General features: G+C 42.1%; 1 protein-coding gene across 2 annotated transcripts in view; it reads left to right on the top strand.

Annotated features, from left to right (window-relative positions):
* Positions 1-28: 28 nt before the first annotated feature.
* ASXL1 (ASXL transcriptional regulator 1) overlaps positions 29-12,196 on the top strand; it is a 30,012-nt gene continuing 17,844 nt past the window's right edge. Inside the window, exons 1-3 of one of the 2 annotated variants that reach the window (XM_077832093.1) lie at positions 29-292; positions 8,585-8,667; positions 11,740-11,848. In XM_077832093.1, the coding sequence (XP_077688219.1) occupies positions 233-292; positions 8,585-8,667; positions 11,740-11,848 (252 nt within the window). In that variant the 5' untranslated portion in view covers positions 29-232. Of the gene's footprint in view, positions 293-8,584; positions 8,668-9,589; positions 9,620-11,739; positions 11,849-12,196 lie in introns of those variants that run through there. The other variant, XM_077832094.1, reaches the window with a different exon arrangement.

Here is a 12,196-nt window from a genome sequence, read left to right as displayed (position 1 = left end):
CCTTTGACCCCGTTGTTATGTCGGGCCTGAGCCGCCACTGCTGCTGCATTCCATAGCGCCCGGGAGCTACCCCTCCCCTTGCCTCGCGCCCTCCCTGCCCGCCGGCCGCGCCAGCCCCGCCCCCCGGCTAACGGTCCGCACCCGCAGCGCGCGCTCCCGCCTCCGAACCCCGGCCCGCGTGCCCGCGCCCCGGCCCCCCACACCTCTCCCCTCACCCCGGAGCAGGAGGAAGATGAAGGAGATGAAGCAGCGGAGGAAGAAGGAGCGCACGTGGGCTGAGGCCGCCCGCCTGGTGAGGGGGAGATCCCCCCAGGAAGCGGGGCGGGGAGGCCCCGCGGTGGCAGGGGCTGGGGAAACACCCTGCCCCCGTGACTAGTGGGGCCCGTGCTGGGCAGGGAGGGGCCCTGCGGGAAGGGTTGTGAGGAGACGGACCCCGGTGTACAATGGGGAGAGGGCGGAGATCGCCTTCCCTCGGGGCGAGGTGAACCCCCTCCCCCCGGAGGGAAGATGGGATGTCTCCCAGAGAGGGGCCCGGGCACGCTGGGGGGCTCCCCAGTGCAGCCAGGGCAGTGGTCGCTCCAGGGGGGTTGGGCGCAGGGGGGGACACCCCACCCTGTGAGTAGAAGGGGCCTGGCTCCCAGGGAGCTGAGAGACACCTCCTGAGGCTGCTTAGCATTATCTGTGTTGCTGTCGTGCCTAGGAGTCCCCATCCTGGACCAGGACCCCTTTGTGCATGCTAGGTGCTGTGCAAACAAAATAAAGAGCTGGTCCCTGCGCCAAGGATCCTGCAGAGAGGCCAACATCCCCCTCCCACCCAATCTGGACATTACTTTTCCCATACAAGAAAAGAGAGAGAGAGAGAGCAACCTCCTCCCCCCCACATCCAGCCCAACATAATCACAGCATGACTTCTTCTGTAGAAAGGTGGAGAGTCACAGCTCCCACCATTACAACTCTGCCCGCTCCTTTTTTCACCTCCATCCCTCAAGAGAAAGAGATAAATTACTAGCCTCTTTTCTCTGTATATTACTGGTAGGAAGAAAGGGAATGGTTCTAGTCCTAACACATGCACACTCTGTACTGCCAGCAGGGTCTTCATTGCAAACTACAGGAGTGCTTCCAGAAACACTACCTCTATAGTTGCAAAGAGTCCTGTGGCACCTTCTAGACTAACAAATGTATTGGAGCATAAGCTTTTGTGGGCAAATACCCACTTCGTCGGATGCATGCATGACTACATGCATCCGACAAAGTGGGTATTCACCCACGAAAGCTTATGCTCCAGTACGTCTGTTAGTCTATAAGGTGCCACTCTTAGTCTGGATCTGTAAAAGTGGCAAACATGTCTACCTCTCTGATACTTTACCTCGACAGTATCCTCTTGAGAGACTGTCATATTACATGGGGGAAGGGTCTACTGTCAGATATTTCTCCCTTCCAGATTGCCAGGTTTGTGGGGGCTTCTCTCAGAGAGGGTGAGAAACAGGTCCTTTCACATGCTCTCACACATATTACCAAGGGGAGGGAATGGGTCTTCTAGAAAGAGATTCTCCTTTAACCATGGAAAGAGGAGGATTTTCTCTTTTAGAAAGGTGTGACCACACACCCCATTTATGGTGGTTGGATAAGGCATTTTTCTGGAGAGGCCTTCAGCAGTTTGTAAGCATTGCTTAGATTTCTCAGTATCTGTCTTACAGTATCTTCTCAAATGGTATGAATAGATAGTCTGACGAGGCATTGACAAGGTCTGAGGTGATTTCTTCACCGTAGAAAATGGTACTGTTTGTTAGAGAGCCTTTAATTTTTCTGCTTGGTTCAATTTTACTTACAGGTCAGCAAAGTCCGGGCGGTAGTATAGTAACCATTCTCAGTTTTGTCAGGTCCTACTTCTTATTCTGCTTTCCCTTCTTAGATTTATTTAAACCTCCTTGGAAGGGATCATAGCTTGAGGTCCAGAAAATATTACTGTCAGGAATTTCCTTCATGGCAACAAGCTTCTCCCTGACACCACTAGTATGGGGAAACTAGGTATTGTAAAGGCTATGGTGTTCAAGCGTACATGAAAACATAAATATCCCTCCTGTCTACCAAAGGGCTTTACTTGTTTAGTGTCTTCATGGTCAACATTTTCATTTGGTCATAAGCATGTTCTTGGTAACAAATCTGGTATGTGTGTGGTTAATTTTGTGGCATGTATTTTCATCAGTTTTTTAAAAATTCCATTCATTCAAGCGGCAGATTTCTAGAATAAATACCTGCTTTGGTTATAAGAACATAACGGCCATACTGGGTCAGATCAAAGGTCCATCTAGCCCAGTATCCTGTCTTCCTACAGTGACCAATGCTGGGTGCCACAGAGGGAATGAACAGAACAGGTAATCATCAAGCAATCCATCCCGTCACCCATTCCCAGCTTCTGATAAACAGAGGCTAGGAACACCATTAATTATGTCCATTAATACCATCCTATTGGAGCCTTGCTGTACAGGCAAGTCTCATCTTAAGCTGGGGTTACGTTCCACAGTCAGTGTGTAAAGCGAAAATTGCGTATAGTCAAAATTACATTGAATGTAAGGGTGGGCGGAATCGCCCACACTACAGGTACAGTATTTAAATTGTTATTTTTCTCTTTTTTGTTTGTTTATTTTTGCCAACCGTGCAAAGCTGAATTCATGTGTGTTAAATGAACGTAAGATGAGACTCACCTGTATTCTGTTGCCTATCACCATGTGGGACAAACCTGTCTTTTATAAAAGAACTAAAGCCAGATCTTAATCTGGAATCCAGAGGTCAACTGTAAAATCTAAAATGGAAACAAATTTTTAAAAAGTCTGTAGCAAATAAGAAAATATAAACCCACCAAGAAACTAGAATCAAACTAAAATTTTTAAAAGAGGAGGAAAAGACGGGAATATGGGCCAGTTGATCCAAGTGGAAATTGAACTCCTCAACTGTTGTCTGAACAGTTGGTGCCTTTAATACCCAGCCCCTTAATTCAGTTCATAACGCTCTCCATTTCAACTCTGTTGGAGTGGGAGAATAGTCACGTTGCAAATGGCACACTCAGCTTTTTGCATGCTTTATTGTGCTGATTGTTGCTGCTATCTACTTTTAATGCTGATTGGAAAAAGTTTGCTTTGTTTTGTTTTTTCCTCCAGGAACCAAAATGTCTTCACAATAAACTTTTAAAAAATAAAATCCATGAATGTAAGTGACTAGGGGAGGCACAGTGATCCTGCTATCTCCATGTGGATACTAGTGGATTAGATAGTTTTTCTTCTAAGCTCTGTTTGGGCCAAAGGCACTTGATCATTGATTTACTGGCACAAGATACTTTGTGTGTAGTATGTTGGCATCTATATAAATAATAATAAATGCGTCTTGGGGTTTTTTGTTATGTATTTTATGTATCAAGGTTATGTACCAGATCATGTAGACATTTAATAAGAGCTGGACAATTGTCTTGGGTCCATCCGATTTGGCTTTGCATCCAGTGGATTCTAGTAGTTATTCTAGCTTTTTCTGAATAGGACTTGCTTGCACGCAAGAGGAGATTCCCAGGGCTGACCAACAAAGAAAACATAAGAATGTTCTGACGCAGTATGGCCAGTGGTCCATTTAGCCCTATATCCTGGCTTTTGATAGTGGCCAATGCCATATGCTTCAGAGGGAAAGAACAGGACAGGGCAGTTATTGCGTGATCTATCCCCTGTTGTCCAGTCCCAGCCTCTGGCCGTCGGAGTCTTAGGGACACTCAGAGCATGGGGTTGTATCCATGACCATCTTGGCTAATAGGCATTGATGGATCTTTCCTCCATGAATTTACCTAAATCTTTTTGGAACCCAGTTATAATTTTGGCCTTCATAACGTCCCTTTGCAACGAATTCCACAGGTTAGCTGTGTGTAGTGTGAAGAAGTACTTCGCTATATAACCTATTCAGACTAGAATGTCTGCCTTCTGGTAGCTTGTATTGTCCTTTGTGTGAAGATTATTATTTTTGAGCTCACTTGACTTTGACTTTCGCTCTTCTCCTGCTCTTCAAGCTAAAAGTTGCAGCTGGAAAAAAACTAGTGCCAGGTTCATGCTCAGAAGTGCTTCAGCCCGCAGCTCCTGTGTGGGTCCTAGTCTTGTGGGTGGAATACTTGAATGTAGGCACTTGGGGTCACCTGCCAGCAGAGCAGCCCCAGTGTGGGGAAAAGACTAAGGTTATATGTTCACTAGAAATGCTACAGCTGTGCCACTGTAGTGTAGACACTTATTATAGTGAAGGAAGGGGTTCTTCCATCACTGTAGTAAATCCACCTCTCTGAGAGGAGGTATCTAGGTTGAAGGAAAAATTCTTCCATTGACCTAGCACTGTCTACATTGGGGCTTAGGTCAGCTTAATTTACATTTCTTGGGGGAGTGTGTGAATTTTTCACACCCTCTGAGTAATGTAGCTAGATCAACTTAACTTTCTAGTGTAGACCAGTGCTAAGTCTGCTTGCATAATTTTTCTTGCCACCCAACACACTAAACTCTGTGGTAACTCACTGCTTATTGGCTGTCCAAAAAGTAAGTCTGCAACTCATCTACTTTGGCAACTCATCAGTAGTAATATAATGGCATAGCACCCATGTTAGTTAATCCTCACTGGTATCTGGTCTACCAGTGAATCTCTTCATGGATGTCATTTGTTACCTTCCTCATGGTTGGGGCCTCTCCCTATGTGCATTAAGTGTATGAGGTCTCTAAACCCCAGCTTCATCTTTGTTCTATTTCTGGTTTGTCATTGGCTCAACCTCATACCAGATTATCCTCTTAGGGAGACCAAGCCTTTCCTAGCTGTTCTGGGTTGTGGGGCTCCTTTCAAGCTGATCTTAAATCCATTAAAAATAGATGTTTGTTTAGTACTAGGCTTTACCATACCCCTGTCAAAGTGTTTTTAATTTGACTCTGTTACATTTTTTATTCTGTTAGATGCCTCCATGGATGGGAAGGAAAAGAACTTTTTGCAGCTTCTAGTCCTGTGGAGTGAATTCTTTGCACATACTTTTTTTTTTTTTTAAACAGAATTTTGAGATTCAGTGTAGTACATATAGCCACAGGGAATATTGAACAGGTGTGTTCAGGTATATATACCTGTTCATAGAATCATAGATATATGTTCATATATATACAGGTATATATACCTGTTCATTATAAACCTGAGGATTATATTGCTAGTCTAGTAGCAGGGTAATTGGAAGAGTACCATAAAGGTTCACAGTTAGGGTCTTTGGGAAGGCAGGAAATGGAAATATTACAAACAACACATTCAGTTTCTGTGGTAAGTGTTGTCTTATCCCAGTGGTACTCAAACTTTTGTGCTGGTGACCCCTTTCACATAGGAAGCCTCTGAGTGCGACCCCCTTTATAAATTAAAAACACTTTAAAATATATTTAACACCATTATAAATGCTGGAGGCAAAGTGGGTTTGGGGTGGAGCCTGACACCTCGCGATCCCCCATGTAATAACCTTGTGACCCCCTGAGGGGTGCTGCCCCCCAGTTTGAGAACCCCCAAGATATTCCTTCTGGCCAGTGCTCAATACTGCATTAATAGGTTCCTAATGGAGCCACGATATCCTGCCATAATCAGCCAGAGGAGGCCTTGCTTCAGTGCATGCAGGGCCTTTCAGGGTAGGTGAAGGAATGAGAGAGAATCTTGTTGGATGCTTTCTCTTCCAGCTCTAACACTTAAAAGTAGTCATACATCTGATACAGTTCGGGGTAGGAGCTGTTCTGAGCAGGGCTTTTTGTTTCTGGCAGTAAGTATTCACTCATTCTCCATTGTGGGCTGTGTTTTATTTGGTTGTCATTGAGTTCAGTGTTTTCCAGATGCATTATGGGCCGTGAAGGTTTTTCTTGATTTGGGAAACATGAATGTTCCATTTCGTGCCTCTCACATTTGACTGTTGAGTGATGTGTTGTCCACATCAGATGCCCATTTCATTTGGGTGATGAAGGGTGACAGTGTCTGATGATGGCACTGAATTATTGTACCCCAAAGAAAACTTGATCAGTGCAGGAGACTGTAGTAGAGCTGTACTGCCTCCAAATAAAAATGGTTTATTCCATTTAAATATAGGTTATCATACTGCTTGCAGTTCTGGCCGTCCCATCTCAAAAATATATTAGAATTGGAAAAGGTGCAGAGAAGGGCAACAAAACTGTTTAAGGGTATGGAACGACTTCCATACGAAGAGAGATTAAAAAGACTGGGACTGTTGCGCTTAGAGTAGAGACAGCTAAGGGGGGATATGACAGAGGTCTACAAAGTGATGAATAGTGTGGAGAAAGTGAATAAGGAAGTGTTGTTTGCCCCTTCATATAACACAAAACCTAGGGTCACTCAATGAAATTCATAGGCAACAGGTTTAGAACAAACATAAGGAAGTACTTTTTCACACAGCACACATTCAACCTGTGGAACTCATTGCCAGGGAATTTGGGAAGGCAAAAATTAGAACTGAGTTCAAAAAAGAAGTAGAAAAATTCATGGGGGATAGGTACATCAATGGCTGTTAGCCAAAAAGGCCAAGGATACAACCCCATACCCTGGGTGTCCCTAAACCTGTAACTGCCCCAAGCTGAGACTGGATGACCAGGGGTGGATCGCTTGAAAATTGCCTTGTTTTCCCTCTGAAGCTTCTGACACTGGCCACTGTCGGAAGACAGGATACTGGGCTATAGGTGGACCATTGGTCTGACCCAGTATGGCCATTCTTATGTTCTTATTTCTTGGGCTTTCATTGCATTTAACCATGGCTTTCACAATTCCAAACTTCCAGTCCCCTGGCAGGCTAATGCTATAGTGCTTTGTGTATTATTTTCAGATACTTAAATGTGACATGGTGGATATGATTTGGTTTTGCTTTTCTTGAGAAGTGTAGGTAGACTTTTAATTGCAGTACAACACTGGAGTGTGTCATTCAGTTTGGACTTTTTCTTTCCTTTAGGAGGCTGGGAAGTGGGGGTGATAGAGATGGTGACCTGCACTGTTTTCTTGCAGACAGTCCTGCTACTGTACCTTTCAAATGGAGACTTCAGTCATTGGTCCCTGACATGATGCTGCAGTGACTCAGTTCTAGACATTGCGGACATAAAAAGGGCGTTCATTTTCTTCGCTCACTACTTGTACTAGTTGAATTGAAAGACAAAATTGCATTGCCAACTTGTATGAAGTACTGTCCCTCATAAAATCAGAATTGCATGTCATTGTGGCCATTGAGTTAGGGGAATTTATTAAATTATTACTAGCAGAATATCCCAGACTGAATATCTGTTGCCTCTTCTCTCAGGTACTTTAGGCTATATAGTGAAACATATTTTTACATTGGAGTTGCTATACTGGATCAGACTAGTGGTCCATGTAGGCCAGTATTCTGTCTCTGACAGTACCCAGTATAAGTTGCTTCAGAGAAAGGTGCAAGAACTCCTGCAGAGCAGGCAGTTATGGAGTAACCTGCCCCTAGGGAAAGTTTCCTCTTAAATCTGAATAATTAAAGGTTGGCTTCAGCTCTGAAACGCTATGGTTTACATCTCTTCTGAAGCTTTGTTATTTTTAATATTTACGATTATAATTCTGGTTATTCTTGTTATCCATATAAATGCCCAATTCTTTTTTGAATTCTGCTAAGTTGTTGGCTTCAATGATATTTTGTGGCAGAGAGTTCCACAGGCTTATTCAGCATTGTGTAAGGAAATATTTTATTTTGTCACTTTGAATTTGTCATCTTTCAGCTTAATTAGATGTCCCTTTGTTCTTGTACTATGAGACAGATGAAGAGAAGCTCCTCATCTACATTCTTTAGACCATTCATTACTTTATACCTTTGTCATATCCTCTCTTACTCATCTCTTTCTGAGACAAACAGTTCCAATTGTTTAAATCTTTCCATGCAAAAAATGTTTCCATGCCCCTAATCATTCTTATTACCAGTCTCTGAAACCCCTCTGATTCTTCTGTATTCTTCTTGAGATGGGATGATCAGAACTGAATTCAGTGTTCCAGCTGAGTTTGTACTATTGATTTATGTAATGACATTATTATTTGTAACTCCAACATGATAGATGCTTAACAGATAGGTATGAAGAGAAAGTCTCTGCCCCAAAGAGCAAACAGTCTATATCTACTATGTTAATGTCTATTTCAGTGGAAGCCTTTGATTCTTTTATATATTTTAAAGGTTGTGTGCAGTAAGGACTTTGTCTGATGTTTACGAAAGTCTGTGGGAAAGCATCCATTAACTTTAATGGTGCGGGATCAGTGCCTAATTCCCCAGCTCTCCCCTTCTCCCCATACTTGCACAATTGTACACTTAATTAGAGACCTGATGACAAAACAGGGCAAGCCATTTGTAGCCCTAGAAAAAGTGCAGGGATCATGCATATATACCGTAGTCTGCTCTTGGGTTAACCTGAATTTTGTAGCAGGTTTTCTTGTGGAGATATTAAGTTTTAGCAGACATATTCCTATATTTGAATCCCAACCCAGGAAACAATTCAGCGAATGAGAATAGAAAATGTTGAATGAAACTTTAGTATTTATATCTCTTCAGGTGTTGGAAAACTACTCTGATGCTCCTATGACCCCGAAACAGATTCTGCAGGTCATAGAGGCTGAGGGACTAAAGGAAATGAGGTCAGTATTGATCTTCTTGTTTATAATGAAGTGTGTGGAGTGTGGGGGAAGGTGGATAAAAAGGGCTGGATTACTTAGTAGAGTTCGCCGTCCTTTCTCTAATCCACCTTTCTTTTCTCTCTCTCTCTGTAGCCCAATAATTTGGGGTAAGAATATACTAGCTGTTTTTTCTTTAACTATTGCTACTGGAGGATTTCCAGTTTCTTGTAAACACAGAGTGAACATCTCTGCCTTTCAGTGGAGTTGTAGGATTTTTGTAAAATATTTTAAATGCCAACCACGTGTCTGGCTCTGATATAAATGCTTCTCCTTTGTGTGTTTCTTCTACAAATAAATTACTACTACTGGTCTTCCAGTGTTGGGCCTGTGTTTATGTAATGAGTCAAACTCAGTCCTCTGTAGAGCTTCACCTCTAGAGCAGAGACTCCTCTTTTTTGTGGGGTCAAGTAAGAAGCTTCCCTTATATACGCAAGTATACTGCTCTTTCTACATATTCTACCATACCACAGTGTTAATTCTGCTGTATTTTTTGTGGCCCTTGATATGGATCTCAGAACATATATCACCTGAAGAAGAGCCTGCACAGGAATGTAGGAAACTACAGGGATGGATGGAACCCCAGGTGTTGTCTTAAATTAATTTCCTGGAATTTCCATCTGCTTTTGTTGAATCTAGGAGAAAGGAGATACAAAATACCTTGTAGGTCAAAGGAAGTAGATGTTTGCTAGCCATCATGCTGCAAACTCCTTAACTTGGGTTACAAGATGAAAGTTCCCAAGTTTGACTGCACAGAGTAAATCAAGCTATCTTTGGCAGTTCAGCATTCATTGACTCCCATGTGGGATGTTAACTCTGTGCTGTTCTAACTATGCTCTGTTTTTCTTTTTGGTTTATGAACTGTCTTCCACCATGTTGCCTGCATCACGGTTGAACTGCTGTATAACTATAGAAGGTAAATGAATCCCTTTGGGGCTGAAGCAATTCAGACTGTTAACTTGTTTCTCATCTCACTATCCCTGAAATTAGGAAACAATCATGATGGTTTGAGTAGCGAACAGCTTCGTAATTAACAGACAGAGGTATAAGGTGTAGGAGTTACCATTGTTCAGAGAGGCACTGTGCCAGCATGCTTTGTTCTCTTGATAGCAGAGCTGTTAGAACACCACTCGATACTCAGGGTTCCTCACAACTAGGTTTATAGTGGGAATGGACTTGGGTGATGGTTTCACAGCATGGTATGTAGAGAGTGGAATAAGGATGGGCTTATAGTGAAAAGCTTCATATTCCTTCTCTTTTAATCAGATATTCACTCTGCACTGACCTACTTTCTTTGATCAGTCCTTTTACCTAGAGAGGTAGCTGCACTATTTGAGGGTCTGTGAGCACTATGCTGTCTTTACTAATGGCAATAACAGGGTGTCTTTTCACTAGTGCAGATTTTCTTGCTGTCTTCCAAGCTTTGACTGGTAACTTATCAAAATGGGTATTTAAAACCAGGCTTCTCTGCGTGTGTGAAGTTAAATCCTTCAGAGCTAAATCATTTTTCTAGAAATTGGTATTTCCCTCCAGGTATATCTGCTTCCCTTCACCCAATTGTTAATTTTCTGCTTTGGGGAAAGATGGCTTTCTTTCTTTATCGTATAACTGAAAGGATCAAGTATTGTTCATAGACCCAGTGTCAAAATACCAACTGCCCACCAAGGCTGTGATCTTGTGTAGCTAAATAGCATTGAACGTTTTCAATATTTACATGAGGTGCTTGCAAAGAAAACCTAAGTTCTGAAAGAAGTAGCATGATGACTCAAGGGACACTCTGAACTAATGCACCCTGATTCTACGAAACACTCAGTAGTTGGAGTGCTGCCTTCCTGAAGAAGTGCAAAATAGCGATCCCCTGTGGTTTATGCAAGAGCAGAGATGTTGGGTCCAGTCTCATGGCTAAATTGTAGCTCCAATGAATGTTTTGACATCTCTTTTGTCTACTGTTTCAATTAGGGAAGTTAATCTTTTCCTTTCCTAAAACTTGTCCTGTGGCAGGTAATTTACTTGCAGCATTCTGCTCAGTGCAGAGGGGGAAAAGATGTGTAATTTACAGGAGAGCGAGTTGGGATTTCTCGTATAAAATATAAAATATAAAACGTATAAATATAAAATATAAAACGTATAAAATGACACATGGTAACTTTGGCTACCTCCAAGGCTTGCAAATAAATGCCAAAAAGCAAACCAGCAGAAAAACAAACTCAATCAAGATTAACTGAGAAGTTGTTCTAAACCCAGTTTTCGGTTTGAGAAGTTGAGACTCAATAGTTTAAGCTTTTGAGACTGAAACATTTCAATTAGACCAGTTTTCAGTTTCATTTTTAGTAATAGTGAACTCTTCCATTGCTTTAATAACGTCCCTTGCAGGCTCTAGAGGTAATGTTTTATATGTGCATGTGTGATTATGTGGAAAATCTGATGATGTGGTGTGTCACAAAGGTTTCATTAGCATGAGTGTGGGTTGAATGGTTTACTTACAAATGACAAACAACCACTAAGTTATGAGGGCCATCCAAAAAGAGTGCCGTTAAATCCTTTCTGTTACACTATGCTAACATGTATTCTCTTTGTGTTACGTATATTGAAAGAAAACTATTTCAGAAATACTTGATTTTATAAACATTTTATTGATAGGATTTTTTTGAGGTTCTCCATCTATAAAGTAAGGCTTCCTTAGTACCATGAATCCAGCTACAAAGAATTCAGAGAGAGAGCGAGAAAAATATCTCAAGTGATAAACCTCTAAAAATGACCTAGAATGGCTTGAACATTAGTATAATGTGCTGCTTTCCTATTATCTGAGACTTATCTCACTATGATGTGCCTTAGTGGTAAGCAGCTCAGATAGGAAAGCTATAATAGTGTTCAGACTTGTTGAGATCCTGTACCTTAAATCTCATCACCGTCCCTTCTGCTACCTGCCTTTGATTTAAAAAAAAAGAAAAAAAATGCTGTAGGGTTTTGTGTATTATTTAAAAATTGGCAATTAGATACTCTAATCCTCATCTCCCTTTTTCTCTCTGGTTTCAGTGGCACTTCGCCCCTGGCCTGCCTCAATGCCATGCTACATTCCAATTCAAGGGGAGGTGATGGACTCTTTTACAAATTGCCTGGACGTATCAGCCTTTTCACACTCAAGGTGAATTGTGAACTCCTGTCTTCCAGGCTGGGGACAGAGTGTGAGGTCAACTTGTTACGTATTGCTGTTATTGTTAATCCATCACTGGTGATCGCTGTATGAGTTTAGCATACTGCCCTTGGTAACATCATGCGAAACAGAGGCTCTGGGATTCATAATTCTATACATGATGGTTCTTGTGCCTATAAGCTATATGTAATACATTTGTTTTTTAAATTTTATAATTCTTAAATTACACAAGCAAGATAAACTCTCTTCTTCCAGGACATGGAATGTCAGAATTTAGTTCATGCAGTCATAAAGGATAGAGCATCATCAAAATAATGAAACCTGTACGTTTCCCTTATA

Source organism: Eretmochelys imbricata, chromosome 13 (genome assembly GCF_965152235.1).
Source record: "Eretmochelys imbricata isolate rEreImb1 chromosome 13, rEreImb1.hap1, whole genome shotgun sequence".
Classification (NCBI taxonomy): domain Eukaryota; kingdom Metazoa; phylum Chordata; order Testudines; family Cheloniidae; genus Eretmochelys; species Eretmochelys imbricata.
Note: the sequence above shows the minus strand (reverse complement) of the source record. Positions and strands in the feature narration are given on the sequence as shown.